Source organism: Theropithecus gelada, chromosome 3, assembly GCF_003255815.1.
Source record: "Theropithecus gelada isolate Dixy chromosome 3, Tgel_1.0, whole genome shotgun sequence".
Taxonomy (NCBI): Eukaryota; Metazoa; Chordata; class Mammalia; order Primates; family Cercopithecidae; genus Theropithecus; species Theropithecus gelada.
This window is the reverse complement of record NC_037670.1, coordinates 14,309,361-14,330,118: the sequence shown is the minus strand read 5'-3', so window position 1 is coordinate 14,330,118 and position 20,758 is coordinate 14,309,361. Positions and strand designations below refer to the sequence as shown.

Sequence of the window (20,758 nt, the reverse complement as noted above, 5' to 3'; positions counted from 1 at the left end):
GGCCCACACCTGTAATCCCAGCACTTTGGGAAACTGAGGCAGGTGGTTTACTTGAGCCCAGGAGTCTGAGACCAGCATGGGCAACAGAGTGAGACCTTGTCTTTACAAAAAATATGAAAATTAGCCGGGCATGGTGGCGCATGCCTGTAGTCCCAGCTACTCAGGAGCCTGAGGTGGGAGGATTGCTTGAGCTCAGGAGTTGGAGGCTGCAGTGAGCTATGATTTTACCACTGCACTTCAGCCTGGGCCACAGACCCAAGACTCTCTTTTTAAAAAGAAAAACAAGCATCTTTTAAAAAGCATGAGTGTGTTGCTTTTTTGGTAAGCCTTCTTCGAGAGATTTAGAAATATTTTTTCAAAGGTTTAGAAAGATTTAAAATTCACATCCTCTAACTTTCTATCAGTTTGATTAGCTTAAAACGGCTTTTCTATTTGTTTTGCTTTCAGAGTTTTTTAAAACACAAAGACGCCAGACCTCTGCGGGATGTGCTGGCTGCCAACCCCAACAGGTTCATCACCCTGCTGCTGCCAGGGGGTGCCCAGACGGCCGTGCGCCCTGGCTCACCCAGCACCAGCACCATGCGCCTGGACCTCCAGTTCCAGGCCATTAAGGTAGCGCCCCTTCCTCCGGCCCCCGATGCCCAGGGGTTTAATCGAGACGCAGTTCCCTAATTGTCTCTTTTTTGACAGATCATAAGCATCATAGTGAAAAACGATGACTCCTGGCTGGCCAGCCAGCACTCTCTGGTGAGCCAGTTGAGACGTGTGTGGGTGAGTGAGACTTTCCAAGAGAGGCACCGCAAGGAGAACATGGCAGCCACCAACTGGAAGGAGCCCAAGCTGCTGGCCTACTGCCTGCTGAACTACTGCAAGTGGGTGCCTCCTCCGCCCTGCTCCGCGGGACCGGCTCTGGACCGCAGGTTCAGCCGGAGCCTCCTTCTTGTCCATACAAGGCTGTGGTCATGGGATACGTGCAGTCGGATTGGTTGTAGAGAATGGGCTGTCTCTGAGCTGTTTCAAGGCAAGTCAGAGGCGTAGTTGTTAATGAAGTTTGCTGTAAGTTAACCTGTCTTCTTCTTTTGACTCTCCAGAAGGAATTACGGAGATATAGAATTGCTGTTCCAGCTGCTCCGAGCCTTTACTGGTCGTTTTCTCTGCAACATGACATTCTTAAAAGAGTATATGGAGGAAGAGATTCCCAAAAATTATAGCATCACTCAGAAACGTGCCCTATTTTTTCGCTTTGTAGACTTCAATGACCCCAACTTCGGAGATGAATTAAAAGCTAAAGTGAGTCCCACTCTGATGCTGTAGAAGGCTACGGGTATTTAATCTGGTTTTCTAGGGAACCTCAGGCCCTTTTCTTTTCTCGCTGTGTCTCCCTTGAATAAATAGTAGAGTGAGCCAGGTGCTGTGGCACGTGCCTGTAATCCCAGGTACTCAGGAGGCCACGGTGGGAGGATTGCTTAAGCTCAGGAGTTGGAGGCTGCACTGAGCTATAATCACACCATTGCATCCCAGCGTGGGTGACACAATGAGACTCTGTGTCAAGAAAAAAATAACAATTAGTGGGCCGGGCTGTAGGTGAGAAAGTGCCATTGCTGAGGAACGTCAGGTTCATGCAGCGGTGACCCAGCGGTGAATGGTGGTTCGTTAATTGCCTTGTTTTTAGAAAATGGCTTGTGTGACGTGAAAAGAATAAACCAGGCTGACATCTCTTTTCCACAAGTTTTTAACCTACCTTTCTAGTTGTTCTTTGTGTACAAGTCAAGGTTGGTAGTCTCACCCTGGGTTGAGTTCCAACGTGATGGTGTGGTATGGCCGAGACTGGCTGTTCTTCCCATCTTACTCAAGAAACAAGCAGCGTGGCTTTGTTTTTCTCCTTCTTTATTTAAACTTTCTTTTTTGTTTGTTTTTTGTAGATTCTACAGCATATATTGAATCCTGCTTTCTTGTACAGCTTTGAGAAGGGGGAAGGAGAGCAGCTATTGGGACCTCCCAATCCAGAAGGAGATAACCCAGAAAGCATCACCAGTGTGTTTATTACCAAGGTGGTATCACTATGCGCATGGGCATGAGAAGTAACCTGGCATGTGGATGAATGTCTGTGTGTGTGTGTGTTAAGACGGTTTCATTGAAATAAGTTTGTTCCCCCAACACGTTCATTTTTCGCGATTGTGTTAGTTTATAGCAAACCATCACATTACCATTCTTATTAGTGAGTTTTTGAAGGCAGCCTTACTTTGGAATGAATTAACTTTCCCACATTAATAGATTCTAATCAGAAATGGAATAGATTTCAATGAAAATTCGTATAGCAGTTATTTTGTGAAAACCCCTGGCTGGTCAGCAGAGTTTCTGTGTTCTGTTTTCATCTTCAGTTTTGCAAAAGACTCTCCTAACAGCCAGTGAGCATATGAGACTGCCTGCAGTAGCTGCTGTGACTCCTCCTTGTCCAGTGAATGAAACCCTGTGGTGGCTGTAGTCCAGTCTGAACTGAGCTCGGTTTTAACATCTCTGCGCTTTACAGTTTGTGTTAGAGAGGGTTTTTGGAATTAAATGCCTGCATTGTGTTATTTCCCCAAGGCTTACTGTATTGATCTTCACTGTTAGAGGCTGTGTTTGCCCTGAGATTCTCACATAGAGTGTTTGTTGGAATGCTGCGTGTTGACGTTCCTCATCAGAAATACAGATTGCTGGTTTTAGCCATTTTGTCCTGGGATCAAGGCAGAGGGGACTGTTGTTTCCATTGGCAGATTCCTGGAGCTTACATAGTCTTTGTCCTTTCAGACGGGCCTCCTTCCTGCAGTGTTGACATCTGATCCCCAGGATCAGAGTGAGCCCAAACGTTTATTCTTGGTCTCCGTAGTGATATTTGCCTTATTCTGGGCAAGTGTAGGGAGATGGAGTCCAGACGGGACCCCTTCCCCTTTGTTACCTTCTCCAGGCTATGTCTCCTGGGTCAGATGCTGCTGCTACAGGGATTTTGAACGTCAGGATGAGGAGAAAAGGAGCTGGCAGGCTGGAGGCTACAGATGCAGGTGTGGGCCTGCCAAGAAGCAGTACATCTAGGGAAGAGAGGACCTTGGGGCTAAAAGGGACCTTGATAAAAACATGATTATAATGGAAGACTTCAGTCTGTCCGTTTTTCAGAATTATTAAGACCTGGTAGATAGACAGTGGTTAGGATACTTAGTTGAACTGAATGATGCTGCCATTATACTTGATTTAATAGAGACGTGTAGAATATTCCTCACACAAGATACATTTTTTTTCTTATGTCCGTGAAACACTTAAAAAATCTGTCAGATGCTTTCAAAACTGCAACAATTTTTTGAAAGTAGACATTTTTCCAGGTCACATTTTCTGATCATCATGCAGAAAAATAAGGAGTAGACAAAAGTTGGCCGGGAAAAAAAATCTCAACTATTTGGAAATTAAGAAACTCAGTCCTAAATCACCTTGAATCAAAGAAGTCTTCTTTTCCACCTCACCCTCCTCCAGCCCCTGCATCCTGACTCTTAAGCCTACCCTATTTAAATGTTGAAATGAATTTGGTGGATTTCTAATCCATATGTAAACCAAAAAGTACCTGAGATGGATCTCAGTCAGTTTAGAAATTTATTTTGCCAAAGTTCAGGATGTGTCCGGGAGAGACATTTGTGCCTTTCTCTAAAAATGGCTTTGAGGGCTTCAGTGTTTGAAGGGGGAAAGTCGGCTGAAGGGGAAAGGGGGAGGGTGTGGTCATCCACACATTGCCAAAGAAGGGGAGCAGGTGGGGGAAGAGTCAGTTCTGTGTTCATCTCACGCTCAGTAAGTCAGCACTTTATATAAGATAAGGTGAACACGAGGTCGTTACCTGTGGAGATCATTAACCTTTCATCTGTAGCTCTGCTTAGGATCAAAAGGAGCCAGTTTCTTGCATGACTCAGCTTTCAGCTTAATTTTTTCCATTGGGCAGAGCCAACTGGGGTCCTGAGGCTTTTTTCTCCTTTCACATATATATGAAGGAAAATGGATAGGATGTTATTGATATCCTCATTGTAAAACTTCACGTTACATACTCTGTGTGTGTGTGTGTGTGTGTGTATTTTTAAGGGTTAAACCTGCTGTGTGACCCTCAGTCAGTAACCCAGTTCACAACTGGAAATGAGTCCTTCCCGCTGTCCCTGCACAGGTCCTGGACCCCGAGAAGCAGGCAGACATGCTGGACTCGCTGCGGATCTACCTGCTGCAGTACGCCACGCTGCTGGTGGAGCACGCCCCCCACCACATCCACGACAACAACAAGAACCGCAACAGCAAGCTGCGCCGCCTCATGACCTTTGCCTGGCCCTGCCTGCTCTCCAAGGCCTGCGTGGACCCAGCCTGCAAGTACAGCGGACACTTGCTCCTGGCGCACATTATCGCCAAATTTGCCATCCACAAGAAGATCGTCCTGCAGGTATTTTGCAAGCCCCCTCCTGTCCACCGACATCCACGTGAATCCCACGTGGTGACTTGGCTCCCTGGCGCAGTCTCAGCCTCTCCTGTTGTCTTTTCCCAATACCGATGAAAACCATGAAAACATAGACACTCTGTGATTCCACTTAGAAGACCCTAGGGCACTCGAATTCAGAGAGACAAAGTAGAATAGAGATTGCGGGGGGCAGGGAGAGGGGGTGGGGAGCGAGTATTGAATGGTGCAGAGTTTCAGCCTAGGAAGATGCAAATGTTCCGGAGATGGTGGGGCTCGTGGCTGCACACAGTGTGAAGGTGCCAAGCGCCACTGGGCTGTGCACCCAAAACTAGGTAAGATGGTACATTCCGTGTTATGTGTGCTTTACCATTTGTGGGGAAAACACCCCACACTGTGAGCCCTCCCGTGACTGTCCACACTTTCTCTTCCTCCCCCATTCCTGCTCTGCCCTCTCGTTCCTCCCTTCCATGACTGTCCACGCTCTCCCTTCCTCCGCCGTTCTGCTCTGCTCTCTCGTTCCTCCCTCCCGTGACTGTCCACGCTCTCCCTTCCTCCCCCATTCCTGCTCTGCTCTCTCATTCCTCGACAACTTTGCTTTTAAAAGGAAAGGCCACCCTTTCCATCTCAAGCTTCTCTGTCCGTTGCATTTTAGCTTCTGACTCTGACATTCCATGGCAGATGTTATAATATTCAGGGGCTCTAGCCCACTTCTCTTAGCCAGAGACAATAGGTACCTTTGGATCCGTATCTCATGAGCTTGCTGCCGTGCAGCTCGTGTTGAGCACCTCTTCCTGGAGTCCCTCGGTGGTCTGGACTCTGAGGTCGGGCACCCCGGGTTTGAGTGTTGTTTCTTCCGCTCACGCGGTGTGTGCCCTTTGGCAGGTTAATGTCTCTGTGTGAGAATTAAATGTAATACTCCACTCGAGCTTGCAGCATTTGATCACTGATAGTTCTTTTCTTCCGTGAGACCATCTTTGATGGCTTTCCCCTGACATCTTTCTCTTGTGAACCTCTGTTGAACTCTGTACCCCCATCAAGCCAGTGGCCTCTCACATCCCCTCCCATGAGCCCTTGAGCTATAACTCCAGCCTCAGGGCTGCACTGCCCTCCTCCAGTTGTCTCAGAGGCAAACACTCAAGAACTCTGTGACCTTCTCTGCTCTTCCCCAGTGCCCAGGCACCAGCAGGTTCTGCAACTTCTAACACCCACCCTGTCGCCTCCACCCTCAGGACTGGTCTTCTCTGCTTTCCCATGACCTCACATCAGGGCCTCACCTCTCAAACTTGAGTGACTACAGCTGCTGCTTCTCAGCGCCTCTCCTTTTGGCCCTGTTTACTTTATTTCCCATCCCGCAGCCAGAGGGAGATGAGCCGTGTACCTCCCTAACTCGCTGCTGGTTAGGTGGGACGTGGGATCCCTGCAGGGACTTGGTCTTATCTGTCTGCATACCCTGGCCTAGTTCAGCACGGGCGCATAGTAGGTGCATTTTAAATACTAGAATGAATGTATTCATTGGTATTAACGAAATGTATTCTGGTCTTAACGAAACAGAAAGCAACTAAATTGTTTCCTAATAAGAAACTCCTAAGAAATTTTTAGAAAATTGTTTTGGAAAAGTATCATGTCTCGATACCAAGGGATTGTTTGTCTTCTTGTTTTTTAAAGCCTGCCTTCTCATCCTCCATAAGCGTCTCTTCCCTGTTTTAGGTTTTTCATAGTCTCCTCAAGGCTCACGCAATGGAAGCTCGAGCGATCGTCAGACAGGCGATGGCCATTCTGACCCCGGCGGTGCCAGCCAGGATGGAGGACGGGCACCAGATGCTGACCCACTGGACCCGGAAGATCATCGTAGAGGAGGGGCACACCGTCCCACAGCTGGTCCACATTCTGCACCTGATAGTGCAACACTTCAAGGTGTGTAGGAGGGACAGTGGGCTGCGGGGCATGCATCTTCAGGCATTCGCTCTGAACCTTCACCTTGTCTTGTTCTGCAATAATCAGGTGGTTCATCTTTTAGTAAGGCTACTTCTGGTTCATTGATTAGTTTATGTGATTAGTTTGTGTATGTGTGTATGGCTTTATCAGCATGGAAATTGCTGTAATATAGAGAATATGTCACAGGTGTGTGCATCTTTGCATCTAAGGCTACATTTCTGTCATAAATACTGTGCTTAGTTAACCCTTGTATGCTGCTGAGTTTGCACCTTAAGGTGGGAGATAGTCCTCATTGACTCCAGATTTCCGTCACCTGACTTGGAAAGTTACTCATGCTGCTGGCACCTCCTTCTCTATGACCAAATCACCCCTTTTGTGGGATTTATTTATATGTAAATGTTTCTTGTAGATTTGGGGTAGAAGAGAAAGGATTGAGTTGAAAGCAAATTCTTTTATAGCCACCTCTTAGAGGAACTTTGCTTTTTGGTATGTCTTAAACTTTTACACTGTCAAGTCTGAAGTTTGATACATGTGATTAGACTCAGCTTCCTGTCTGAAGAGAATTTGATTTTTCAAGACTGAAGGATACTATTGTAATGAGATGTGGTTGGGGCGGGGGAGGGTGATAAACACACATACGTAAGGCAGTGAGAATTTCCTCGGTAAGGTTAGGATTCCGAATTCTTGAGCATCAGGTTGGGTTGTGTGTGTATGTTAGGGCTGAGAGGCACGTCACGGGGGTGTGTGTGTGCACGTGCACACACGTGCATGCGCTCTGGGACCAAGGTCCCATGTTCCCGGCATGATGCTGGCCCTGCGCCCGCAGGTGTACTACCCGGTACGGCACCACTTGGTGCAGCACATGGTGAGCGCCATGCAGAGGCTGGGCTTCACGCCCAGTGTCACCATCGAGCAGAGGCGGCTGGCCGTGGACCTGTCTGAAGTTGTCATCAAGTGGGAGCTGCAGAGGATCAAGGACCAGCAGGTAGGGGTGTCAGCCTTGGGGGTGCCCCGATCGTCTTCCTTCGACTTCTCCCTAGAAATCAATCAGTAAAGCCAAGCGCCTGTGTGTTTTTAAGCCGGATTCAGATATGGACCCAAATTCCAGTGGAGAAGGAGTCAATTCTGTCTCATCCTCCATTAAGAGAGGCCTGTCCGTGGATTCTGCCCAGGAAGTGAAACGCTTTAGAACGGCCACCGGAGCTATCAGTGCAGTAAGATCACGTGTGCCTCTGTATGGGTGCTGCGCAGTCTGCTGGGAGTTGGTTCATTTATTCCCTACATTTAGAATGTGAGCTCGGTGCCCAGCTGCATTTAGGAGAGGCAGCTGGGAACAGCTACGCTTACCAGATTGAAACTCCAGGACATGTCACTCATGCCAGGGGTTCCCAGGTTACCAGACATGCTTGCCTCTGCGTTCAGTTCTTACCATTAAAGTTCTGTCGATGATGGTTGATTACTTGCAGAAAGGCATCTAGAGAAACTCTTTGAAGTAAGGAGTTGATTAAGAACATGTGCCTGTGCTGAGATCAGTTTCTGAAAAGGACATGTGTTCTATTTCACGAGGCAGCCACCAAGAGGGTCCTGGGTATTGCCCCTTGTGGAATGGTGGCCCTAGGAGCCCTGAGTCTGACCTCAGCTGGTGTCATGGACCTGCTGGCTTGTGGACACAGGCCTGGCTGCCCCACTTCCGGCTTCGTAGGCCTGAGGCTGAGCTCTTCTCCCACCCTCACCATCCCACATCTTGTGTGGCACCCACATCTGCCCTCGGCTCCTGTTAGAAACCTGGCACTGTCTGCACTTTGTCCATTGGCCTCTCTCCACACATCCGGTCCGGAGCAAGTCTCACTGACTGCCGCAAATAACCCATCCCTGCCTCCACACCGTGGTCCCAGCCTCTGTCACCCCTCGCAGGGTGACAGATGGGAGCTGCTCAACTGCCTCCCTGTTCTTCTTTCTTTCCCTGTTCCTCTCTCCACCTCCACTTTTATTCCCTCTTGATTTTTCACAAAGCAGTCAGACTTCTACAAAAGTTTCCTTTCGCAACTTGAATCGGGAAGCTGGGTGAAGGGTACATGAGACCTCCGTAGTGTTTTTGTAAAAATCTCTTGTGGATCTTACAATCCTTTGGAAATAAAAAGTTGAAACAAGTCAGATTGCCGTTCCCCCTGCTCAAGCCCTCCCCTTGACCTTGGCACTCCAGGCCTGGGTGACCAGGCCCTGCCGATGGCTCTTGGCCCCCAGCACCATCTCGGTGCTCGGCCACGCGGGCTATCCCTGTGCTCTAAACGCACCCCTGGTTCTGGCCCTGTGCTTACTCAGGATGCGTACCCTGGCCTTTTCTCTCCACTGGGAGCCGACTCTCTTCTTTTTTCTCATGGCCGCCTTTTTCTCAACCTAAAGACCTCCCTTGATGTTTTCCTGGGCCTTGGCACTTTTGTTCCCCATCACATGAGCCACTATTTTGCATGGCTGCTCTGTTGACTAGCCATCTGCCCTCCTGCTGGCTGTGTCATCTTCACCAGGGCAGAGACCACATCTGTCTTTGGTATCCCGAGCGTCCAGATCTGCGTCTGTCCCTGGGAGGTATCGCATACCCATTAGCTGGGTGAAAAGTCAAGCCTGGGTTGGAAATTCATGTTGCGATTATCTTCCTGCCTGAAAGGAGGTCCTTTTCCAGGTATTTGGGAGGAGCCAGTCACTACCTGGAGCGGACTCTCTCCTCGCCAAGCCCATTGACAAGCAGCACACAGACACTGTGGTGAACTTCCTCATCCGCGTGGCCTGTCAGGTATGGGATCCGAGTGCCTTGTGTTAGGGCCTCTGCAGACTGGAGGCTACTGACTAATACCCCAGGAGGTTATCTGTGACCGTTTCGTCAAAAAAGATACAGACAAACCAAGGTCTGCGAGCTGGTTCTGTCATTTTCATACCACATGCACTTGATTTTGTGGCAGGTTAACGTTTCCTAAATCTACCTATGTCTTATAATTTTTATATATATATATATATATATATTTTTTTTTTTTTTTTTTTTTTTTTTTGAATTGGAGTCTCGCTTTGTTGCCCAGGCTGGAGTGCAGTGGTGCGATCTTGGCTCACTGCAACTTCGACTCAGGTTCAAGCGATTCTCGTCCCTCAGCCTCCTGAGTTGCTGGGATTATAGGCACCCGCCACCACGCCCAGCTAATTTTTGTATTTTTGGTAGAGATGGGGTTTCACCACGTTGGCCAGGCTGGTCTCGAACTCCTGACCTCAAGTGATCCGCCCACCTTGGCCTCCCAAAGTGCTGGGATTGCGGGCATGAGCCACCGTGCCCAGCCTGATATGATTTTTTTAAAAAGCCTTTCACTCTTTCAGTGGTAATAAAATAATGCTGTGCCTTCTAATTGACGGCATGTTAGCATTGGTGGAATATGGTAGACCGTGATCTCGGCTGATCGTTTAACTTCCAGGTGTTCTTTTTGTATCCTTAAGATGGGAATGGTACACAATTCAGTAAAGGATGAGATGATCCAACCTACAGAAAGAATGGACATTTAGCAGTTTCAGTGCTTTAATAACTTGGGTTTATTTATCATTCATATCAATCTGTATCTTCATAGAATTTTTGGAAATTCATTTCTGAAACTTTATATTTCGAAAAACCATTGTAAATGAAATTTTCCTAAATTTTAAGTTCTTATTCCTGTTAAACAAAATAGTATATCTTACAGTTCTGTTGAGAATCTCCAAGTACTGAAAAGGATCTGCTAAGTACCTAACCAATAGATAATTCCTTGCCTCCCTGCAATGTGCAGGGAGGTCCTATGGGGAGCCAGCAGGGCCCACAAGCCATTGCAGGCCACCACAGATGCGCTGCAGAGGAGGGAGCCGTGAGGGGTCACGAGTCAGGCTGGTTGGGGAAGGTGTCCAACTGTGTGGAGGTCAGACGGAAAAGGGGTGGCTATGAAGTGAAGATCTGAGACAGCCAGGTGCAAGGGCCCGGGCACAGTTGAAACATGCTGTCACTGGAATGACTGTAAACTCGGATGCAGTGAAATGCCAGCTGTAACTAGGATGAATTCCTAGGTTAATGACAACACCAACACGGCGGGGTCCCCTGGGGAGGTGCTCTCTCGCCGGTGTGTGAACCTTCTGAAGACCGCGTTGCGGCCAGACATGTGGCCCAAGTCTGAACTCAAGCTGCAGTGGTTCGACAAGCTGCTGATGACTGTGGTGAGTTCTAGTGTGTGAAGGGCCAGGGCAGGGCCACCAAGGCCACTAGCGGATACTGTCACCTGGGCAGGGACTGGACGTTTGTGGATCACTCTGAGCCTGACCCCTAAGCCCCAAATCTCCTGTCCCTTTTGCCAGTCATGGTCTCTCCCTTGTTGCCCTCCCCTGCTGATACCAGGGAGAGAGTTTGACTAATAGATGATGGCTTTGCTCTTGAGGCTTGAGAAGTTCGAGACCAGTCTGAGCAGCATAGTGAGATCCTAACTCTACAAAAGAGAAGAGAGAAAATTAGCTGGGCATGATGGTGTGAGCTTGTAGTCCCAGCTACTCAGAAGAGGCTAAAGCAGGAGGGTTGGCTGAAGCTGGGAGGTTGAGGCTGCAGTGAGCTGTGATTGGTGTCACTGCAATACAGCTTGGGAGACAGAGCAAGCAAGACCTGGTCTCTTAAAAAAAAAAAAAAAAAGAAAGAAAGACTATGGCTTCGGAACTTGAGCTCTCATGCTGGCCCCAACTACACGTAGGAGTGTTTAACCTTAATACAGTTGTCTTGCATTTTGTGGACTCGTTCCGAAAACTTACCTACCATTTGGCTTGGGATAAGCATTTTCAGCTGACTATTGCAACAACCTTTAGGATGAGCTTTGGATTTTTAAAACAGATTTTAATGATAGAGCTATAATTTGTTATTAGGAGCTAGTCCCAAAATGCTAACTATTTTATTTTGGTGGCTGTTTTTTGGCTTATAAAAACCTTGATCCTGTACTTTTCTGGTGGCAACAAAAGCTATTTTCTTGCGTTATCCAGATTTGTTTTTCTAGCTCTTGATAGGATTTGGAAACCTTTACTACTGAGGTTATAAAACCTATTGCAAGCACTTGTTATTCTGGACTACGGAGACCATGTTGCTTCTACCATGAACTGTGTCTTCTATTTTATCCCGTTTCTTTGGTTTGTTTTTATTAGTTTTTAGTGCTGCCATCATCTGTTAGTTGATTCCATGATACGTAGTTTGAAAGATGCTTCTCTTTGGAAAGATGTTTGTTTTTTGTTTTTGTTTCATTTTTTTGAGACAGTCTCACTCTGTCGACCAGGCTAGAGAGCAGTGGCACAATCTCGGTTCACTGCAACCTCCTCCTCCTGGTCTCAAGCGATTCTCATGCCTCAGCCTCCTAAGTAGCTGAGACTACAGGCATGTGCCACCATGCCTGGCTTTTGTGTGTGTGTGTGTGTGTGTGTGTGTGTTTTTAGTAGAGACAGGGTTTTGCCATGTTGACCAGGCTGGCCTCAAGTGATCCATCCACTTCAGCCTCCCAAACTGCTGGGATTACAGGCTTGAGCCACTGAGCCCAGCCTGGAAGGATATTTGTATTTTTATATCTTAAGAAAATGGGAAGAGAAAAGCAAAATTCATTGCAGGAACTTTTTTAGAATTTTATCAATTTCAAGATGTTAATATTGTTTATTATCAAATATTAATATTTTAATGAGTCTTTTTAAAAGAGTTTGAGTACATATTTAAAGTGATTTTATAAAGTAATCATACTTGTAAAATCCGGTTGTCATTCTCTAGTGGTTTTTTTACTTAGTCTCCAAATAATTAATCCAGTGCTAGATTTCGCCAGATCTTGTTTCTAGAATTTGTTGTCGTTGAGTGTTCGTTTCCTCTGTGAGTGGCCTGTGTTCTCCATTCCAGGAGCAGCCAAACCAAGTGAACTATGGGAATATCTGCACGGGACTAGAAGTGCTGAGCTTCCTGCTAACTGTCCTGCAGTCCCCAGCCATCCTCAGTAGCTTTAAACCCCTGCAGCGTGGAATCGCCGCCTGCATGACCTGTGGAAACACCAAGGTGTTGCGAGCCGTCCACAGCCTTCTCTCACGCCTCATGAGCATTTTCCCAACGGAGCCGAGTATGTGGCCTTCCCACCGGTGCTTTTCTTTCAGAGTGGTCAGTGGGCATGCTTGCTGTGAGAGCACTCATCCTCCAGTTACTGTGTCGAGCGCTTTGTTTTTGCTTTCCTTTCTACTTGACGTGGAGACATAGAATGGGCCGGGCGTGGTGGCTAACACCTGTAATCCCAGCATTTTGGGAGGCCAAGTTGGGCGGATCACCTGAGGTCAGGAGTTCGAGACCAGCCTGATCGATGTGGAGAAGCCCTGTCTCTACTAAAAATACAAATTTAGCCGGGTATGGTGGTGCACACCTGTAATCCCAGTTACTCAGGAGGCTGAGGCAGGAGAATCGCTTGAACCCAGGAGGTGGAGGTTGCGGTGGGCCAAGATCACGCCATTGCAATCCAGCCTGGTCAACAAGAGCAAAACTCTGTCTCAAAAAAAAACATAGAATGGCAGCTGTCATTGAATTTTGTCTGCTTTGGAAATTCAGTTCTTCATCAGTTGAACATTATTTTTTTAAGCTACTAAAGAGAAGTCAATTTAAAATATTAAAGTATTCAAATGTTGAACATTTGGCAGGATCAAATTTTAGCATGTTATAAATAAGTATATTTCAAGGAGATTCTGTTAGGTTTTTCTAACATAGCTGTGTAGAATGGGAACCAGCCTAGAGGTGAGGCCCATACCCTCCTGCAGGGAGAGAAGTGCCTGTGCCAATCCCTCCTGATACCCAAGCAGCCAGCATTCAGTCCCTGGCATCAGCACTGGTGGGCCCACGAGCCCTAACCACAGTGCCTGGGTCCCCGCCCCGTAGGTACTTCCAGTGTGGCCTCCAAGTATGAAGAGCTGGAGTGCCTCTACGCAGCTGTTGGAAAGGTCATCTATGAAGGGCTCACCAACTACGAGAAGGCCACCAACGCCAATCCCTCCCAGCTCTTTGGTGAGTGTGCGTCTGTCCTGGTGTTCGTGGTGGCTCAGTTTGGCATCTATCTGTCCCTGCACACTGGATGTGCTTCCCTTTTGGGAAGGGGCTCTGGTTGTTGGGCAGAGCTTTGAGCCGCTGCATTGTTCAGGTGTCTGTTGCCTGGGGCCCTCAAGGCTGCCGTCTCCTGTAGACCACCCCCCTTCGCCGATGCTTGCTCTACGCTCCCTCCTCAGCCTCCAGCACAGGCTTTGGTGTGAGGGATGTTGCCAGGGTGTGTGTGACTTGCCACCCTGGTGTCACCCCAGTGTCACACTAAACAGGCACCGCAAGAGCTACATGAGAATGTGTGGACTCTGCCTTTCACCACCAGCCCGCCTGTGAGTCAACCACTCACAAGATGAGAACTTGTCCCATCTCATTGCTTAGGCTCTGGCTGGCCCAGGTGAGACAGAAACTGCCTCCCTCCTTAGGTGATCAGGGCAGCTGGGTCACTCTGGCCCCAGGTGCGCAGGAGTCAGATTTATAGATGTGCCCTCAGCTTTGTGGCAGACACATGTCTTTGATCCTAGACTTCGGGTTAGTGCCTCAAAATTTATTTTCTCCTTTAATTACATACTCATTGGGTGAAATTTTGAAAATACAAATGAAGGAATACTAAGTAGAAGTCACCTGTCAGGCTCTCTTCCCAATAGCAGTCAGTTCCAGTATTTTAGAGTGATGATCGTGTTCTATACACATGTGTACAAATACCTATATAGATAGCCCTTGTTAGGCAAACGCTAGTCTGCATTTGCCAACTGAATGTATTTGGATGAGTTCCTTGCTCCAGACTTGCCAGAAGCTAAGGGAATTTGGTTAAAATGGTGTCCCTTGCTCTCTTAGCTTGCTCTCTCTCTTCAGACAGCAGCCAGGTGCGGAGAGTGAGGAGTGCTTCTGGGTCTTTTTCTAAGTAGGGTCACCCTGCTGAAGATCCCAGCTTCCATCCCAGGGCAGCACAAATATCTTCTTCCGCTGCTCATTCTCTGGAGGACTCTCGTTGAGAAGGGCTGACCTCATGGGCCCTGCCTCCCTCCCTCCTCTGTGGGGTATCAAAGGCCAGGGGTAGCCTCAGGGTAAGGTGGGCCTGGGGAGTTGACCACACCGTCGTCACCGTGCTGGGTCTGGGGTGTAGTCTCCGCCATCTGCTCCATAGAGGAAAGCACGGCACTCGGGAACCACAGGGTATACCCCGTTTCCATCACTGTCATCAACTGTCATGGGTTGCCTGGGTTACAACCGGGCTGGTCGTATGTTGACTGCTCTGGTTAAGAATTGGTCTTTTAACAAAGCTAGCCTGAAATCACCTCGTAACTGGCAAACACTCTTTGGTTGATCCATGAATACAGATTTAAAGTTTAATGAGTAGGGCCGGGTGCAGTAGCTCACGCCTATTAATCCCAGCACTTTGGGAGGCTGAGGCAGGCGGATTACTTGAGCTCAGGAGTTTGAGACCAGCCTGGCCAACATGGCGAAACCCCGTCTCTACTAAAAATACAAAAATTAGCCGGGCATGGTGGCAGGCGCCTGTAATCCCACCTACTCGGGAGGCTGAGGCAGGAGAAGTGCTTGAACCCCGGAGGCGGAAGTTGCAGTGAGCCGAGATTACTGCACTCCAGCCTGGGCCACAGAGCGAGACTTGACATCAAAAAAAAAAAGTTTAATGCATAGGTCAAAATCAAGGTGATTGTCACAATGCCGATTATGAAAGATAATTCTTCCATACACTCGGTGTTTCTGTTCTAGTATTGGCTTTGCTGATTTTTATTGATCTTAGGCCGTTTTTCAGAATGAAGTGCAAATTGAATTCGAAGATAGTTGACATGTCCTCTAGATGGCTGGATTTTTTGAAAAAGGTTTTCTTCCTCTTTTTCTTATTTTTCCCAAACCTATTATAGGACTAAAAACTTAGGGTAATTTGCCAAAACCCAAAAATAAAATCCAGAACTCAAGGTAAGAATGTTGTTTCTGCTGAAGCACAAAAATCATTTCTCATTCATGGTGATTTGAACTAGTTGAGAATTAGGAGTGAAAATACAATGTTTCATTCAGAATGTAGCATGAGCCATGTAAAAGCTCACAGTGTTGACACTGGGATTAACTATGCCTTTGTTAGAATACGTTGTTTTAAATAATGCGTTGCTTTCACTCCATTTTTCGTGGTGGTTACTGTTCTGTAAAACACCTGGCAATTTCTACATTTTAGGGACCCTTATGATCCTCAAGTCTGCCTGCAGCAACAACCCCAGCTACATAGACCGGCTGATCTCCGTCTTTATGCGCTCCCTGCAGAAAATGGTCCGGGAGCATTTAAACCCTCAGGCAGCGTCGGGAAGCACCGAAGCCACCTCAGGTGATGTGCTGGCCACTGGGGGCCTTTCCTCAGACTCTGATGAACAGAGAACAGACTCTGTTGTGCAGGCTAGGACTGAACTCTAAAGGGAATGTGCGTTCACCAAGTCCTGTTGTTTGGTTGTAATTCGTTACCATTTGCTCTTCAGTGTAGGAGTTTAAAAAACAACTCATTGTTAAAAATTGACTGTTATTAAGCTGGGTGTGGTGGCACACATGTGGTCCCAGCTCCTCAGCGGGCTGAGGCAAGAGGATTGCTTGAGGCCCAGAGTTAGAGGCTGCTGTGAGCTGTGATCATGCCTGTGAATAGCCACTGCACTCAGTCAGTGCAAAAGATTGAGACTCTCTCGCTCTCTCTCACCCGCACGCACGCGCACACACACACCCCTACGTAGTTTTAAAATCTGCGAATGTAAGAACGCAGAAATTTAAAAATAGTTGGCCTTTTATATGCTGCATTCACCACTGAGAGTTACCAGTGCTTACTATGAAACAGAGATTGCTTAATCAGAGTTGCTGTTTCTGAAGAGTTAAGTCACAGGTTCCAGAGCTGAGCAGTGGGCTCCTGGAATCTGGATGCTATGTGGAGGTATGGGGCTGCCTGGCAGGGGCTGTGGTGGGCCTGGCTTCTGGGTGCACCTCAGAGTACAGGGGCCATGATTAGGACTTCAGAGCTGGGTGTGGAGAGGCCGGGGCCGCCTGCACTGGTCCGTCAGTTCCCTCATCCCTCTCCCTGCGGAGAGGGCTACACTTTCAAGATGCACATAAGAACGTATGAGTGCTTCAAATCCCAGAGCTCTAGTTGCAGGAGAAAACATTGAGGGGGAAAATGGGCAGAACCCAGCATGCCAGGCGAGGCTGAGTGGCTACCTGTTTAAATCAATGTGTAGAGACTCCTGGGTTTGTTCTTTCTTGGGGCGAGCAGGTACAAGCGAGCTGGTGATGCTGAGTCTGGAGCTGGTGAAGACGCGCCTGGCAGTGATGAGCATGGAGATGCGGAAGAACTTCATCCAGGCCATCCTGACATCCCTCATCGAAAAATCACCAGATGCCAAAATCCTCCGGGCTGTGGTCAAAATCGTGGAAGAATGGGTCAAGAATAACTCCCCTATGGCAGCCAATCAGGTGAGCGGGGACGGTGTGCCATGTGATCTCCCTTTCAATAAAAGAAAATTCAAGCCTCAACTTCTTGGTCTTTCTGAAACTTGAAGCAAAACATTCTTGTCTGCTGTAATTGCACTCACAGCATCTTTTCTTGATTAAGATGGATTTTTGCCTGTAATCCCAGCACTTTGGGAGGCCGAGGCGGGCGGATCACGCAGGAGATCGAGACCATCCTGGCTAACACGGTGAAACCCCGTCTCTACTAAAAATACAAAAAATTAGCCAGGTGTGGTGGTGGGCACCTGTAGTCCCAGTTACTCGGGAGGCTGAGGCAGGAGAATGGCGTGAACCTGGGAGGTGGACCTTGCAGTGAGCCGAGATCACGCCACTGTACTCCAGCCTGGGCAACAGAGCGAGACTCCTTTCCAAAAAAAAAAAAGGATTTTTTCAGTGCAATTAACAGATGTTAAATAGAAACTGAGTTGCTCATCTTAATGTGGCTTTGCTCCTCTTAAAATGTTAAATGAAGGCTCACTTCTGTTATCCCAGCGCTTTGGGAGGCCGAGGCAGGCAGATCACTTGAGGTCAGGAGTTTGAGACCAGCCTGGCCAACATGGTGAAACCTCGTCTCTACTAAGAATATAAAAATTAGCCAGATGTGGTGGCACATGCCTGTAATCCCAGCTGCTCAGGAGGCTGAGGCAGGAGAATCGCTTGAATCCAGGAGGCAGAGATTGCAGTGAGCCAAGATCACACCACTGCACTGGCATCACGGCGAGAGACTTAGGAAAAAAAAAAAGTTAAATGAACCTTGTTACCTTTTTATGGCAATAAAGATAAGACAAATAATACTAAAAGTAATAATAGAGACTATCATTTCACTTAGTGAGATGCTTGCAAACTTCTGATTTGTTTTATAATTTATAGTTGCTTTCTTTCTAAAATGAGCTGTAGCCCCTATGAAAATTGTATTGGCATGTCTTGATTTTAAGCATCCAAAGATAAAGCTATCTTTGCCTTACTGTTTAGGAATGACCTTGTTTTATTGTGCTTGACAAAATTGTAGGAGCTTAAAAAATACTAAAGCAGATGGTTGAAATACTTTTAACTGCGTCTTTTCTCAAATTTCATACAGACACCTACACTCCGGGAGAAGTCCATTTTGCTTGTGAAGATGATGACCTACATAGAGAAACGCTTTCCGGAAGACCTTGAATTAAATGCCCAGTTTTTAGATCTTGTTAACTATGTCTACAGGTAATTACAGCAATTAATCAAGTTATTACATGTATTGGTCCTTAATGTGCTCCTGGCAAGCCAGCCATGAGTTTAATCTTTTACTCATACCTAAGTTTAAAATATTCATTTAAATACTAAATTGTGTGACCTACTTTGGTGTCATTAAAGGACCTTTTGTTGTAATGCTGCATGAGCCTGCCACGATTTATAAGATACCCTTGGTTTTCCTAGTGGCATTTCAGCAAGTTCACGTCCGCATCCACCTGTTTCTGCTTGTTTGCATATGGCTTGGGGGAGTCCATCGTCTTGTTTCTCTCTGACTCGGTGTTACAGGGATGAGACGCTCTCTGGCAGCGAGCTGACGGCGAAACTTGAGCCTGCCTTTCTCTCTGGGCTGCGCTGTGCGCAGCCACTCATCAGGGCAAAGTTTTTCGAGGTTTTTGACAACTCCATGAAACGTCGTGTCTATGAGCGCCTGCTATATGTGACCTGTTCGCAGAACTGGGAAGCCATGGGGAACCACTTCTGGATCAAGCAGTGCATTGAGGTAGGAAGACTCGGCTCACATCTGTGGCCGGGGGGCAGCTGTGGGTTTTCTGAGTGTGGGCTCCAAAACCAGGAGGTGTTCACACACACTGAGATGAATTGGAAATCTCCAGCACAAACCTGCTTCTGATCTCTAGGAAGAAATAAAGACTTCAGGGCAAGCGTTTCAGTGCCAGGCACTGGGTCAGGTGCTAAAAATACAGAGACAGACGAGATATTGGCTGTGGCAGGTCCATGTGAATTGGTCAGGGGAAGGGCACAAGCCAGGAGTCCTCTACTCCCTCCTTCCTTTGCCCCTGAGCATCTGCTCCCTCACTGCGGGTGACAGTTCAGGGCCCACTGGACACCGCTATCTCTCATTAGGACGATGGGAACCGTTTCCTTAGTGTTCAACCACCTCCCCTTCTACTGATAAATTTTCTCTGTCGTTACAAAATTATTCTTAATAAAGCAGGTAACCATACTCTTTCCATTGTGCGTGGCATAAAATCCAGCCTGCAGGCTATGGTCCCCAGGTGACTGGTCCCCCGCCTCTCTCTGCATCCCCATCTCATCTCTCTCTCCCTCCAGCATCCATCTCCAGTGTGCTGGCCTTCTGTGTTCTTGAACTTGCCTCACTCTTGCTACTCAGGCTAATGTGCAGCTCCCTTTAATTCCGTCAGTCCACCCTGTTTTCCTGGCCACGTTACCACAGTGAGCACTTGCCTGGCTTTGTCCTTCCCTCTGACACTTCAGCTCCTTGAGGCAGGGGACACCATCTCTGTGCAATCGACAGATGAGGCTGCAGGGCCTCCATGACACCCAGTGGGTGCTCAGGGAATATTTGCCCAAGACGGCAAGAGTGGCGTAGCCAGGCAGTGTGCGCACGGCCCATGGGGAAGCATGGTGGAGTGGGGAGTGGCCCAACTCCAGAGGCAGGCAGGAGCTTCAGTACGTCACGGAGGGGCTGGCGACTCACACGGGGGAGCCTGCGCTGTCGCCTGAGGCTGCGGGAAGCCATGGGTGGGTGGACCGGGGTAAAGGGCCACTGTGTGGAAAGAGATGGTTCAGGAGGACGAGTCCAGGAGTGAGGTGGGAGCAGGCACTGCCTAGGTGTTCAGGAGTTAAGAGTGGCAGGGCCTGGCGTGTGCTATGAGTGAAGCAGAGGTCTTCTGTATGTGGACAGTGCCTTGGAGGGGATGGAGGAGAAAAAGCCCATCTGGTCGAGGAGAGGTGGGAAAAGGTGCTGAGCTCATACTTGTACCTGCAGAGTCAGAGGTGCCCGAGTGAGGGGCATCTGGGAGATAAGTCTAGATGCCCCGAATGCCACACGCATGCCTTGGTTCTGTCTCCTTTCCGCACCCCTTGCAGCTGCTCCTGGCTGTGTGTGAGAAGAGCACCCCCATTGGCACCAGCTGCCAAGGAGCCATGCTCCCGTCCATCACCAACGTCATCAACCTGGCCGATAGCCATGACCGTGCCGCCTTCGCCATGGTCACACATGTCAAGCAGGAGCCCCGGGAGCGGGAGAACAGCGAGTCTAAAGAGGAGGTGAGGCCCTGCACCCCGCGGGTAGAATCCCAGAGAGGAGGTGAGGCCCCATGCCCCATGGGCAGAATCCTCGGTCCTGCAGAAGAAGTTTTTGTATCAGCTTTAGATTTATTTCGGGCATGAACAAGGTATAAAAACCTGTATACCTGAAAGCTCCGAATGTGGTACCTAAGTTCAGCTAGGTTTTTTTTTTTAATTAGTTAGAATTGAGAAGCATCTTGCACTGCCATTTGGTTTCAAGATGGATCACATTACCATGAGATAGTACTGTTGAGAACAGAACATTTCCCTGTGCTGTGATTTTTCTCTCCGGGTGAGAAAAGCCCGTGTTCATTACAGAAAGCGCTGCCTGGGGGAGTGCTGCCTGTCACACAGGGGCTGGGGCTCTAGTTGGTTCCTGCAGCAGCCTACTCAGAACCCATGTCTCTGCTTAGTCCCGGGACAGGCAGCAGGGAGCCTTTGCTCCTCCAAGAACCTGTCCCAAGGCTGATGCCTTAGTCTTGGTGGCTCTCTGTCCTCCA

General features: G+C 48.2%; 1 protein-coding gene across 1 annotated transcript in view; it reads left to right on the top strand.

Moving 5' to 3' along the window:
- TRRAP (transformation/transcription domain associated protein) overlaps positions 1-20,758 on the top strand; it is a 140,703-nt gene that overhangs the window by 77,133 nt on the left and 42,812 nt on the right. The window contains exons 34-50 of the mRNA XM_025379374.1: positions 448-612; positions 691-872; positions 1,092-1,290; positions 1,923-2,051; positions 4,178-4,444; positions 6,167-6,373; positions 7,221-7,379; positions 7,474-7,608; positions 9,075-9,185; positions 10,466-10,612; positions 12,306-12,519; positions 13,320-13,445; positions 15,673-15,819; positions 16,744-16,943; positions 18,058-18,179; positions 18,495-18,708; positions 20,058-20,237. Of these exons, the coding sequence (XP_025235159.1) occupies positions 448-612; positions 691-872; positions 1,092-1,290; positions 1,923-2,051; positions 4,178-4,444; positions 6,167-6,373; positions 7,221-7,379; positions 7,474-7,608; positions 9,075-9,185; positions 10,466-10,612; positions 12,306-12,519; positions 13,320-13,445; positions 15,673-15,819; positions 16,744-16,943; positions 18,058-18,179; positions 18,495-18,708; positions 20,058-20,237 (2,904 nt within the window). The remainder of the gene's footprint in view (positions 1-447; positions 613-690; positions 873-1,091; positions 1,291-1,922; positions 2,052-4,177; positions 4,445-6,166; positions 6,374-7,220; positions 7,380-7,473; positions 7,609-9,074; positions 9,186-10,465; positions 10,613-12,305; positions 12,520-13,319; positions 13,446-15,672; positions 15,820-16,743; positions 16,944-18,057; positions 18,180-18,494; positions 18,709-20,057; positions 20,238-20,758) is intronic.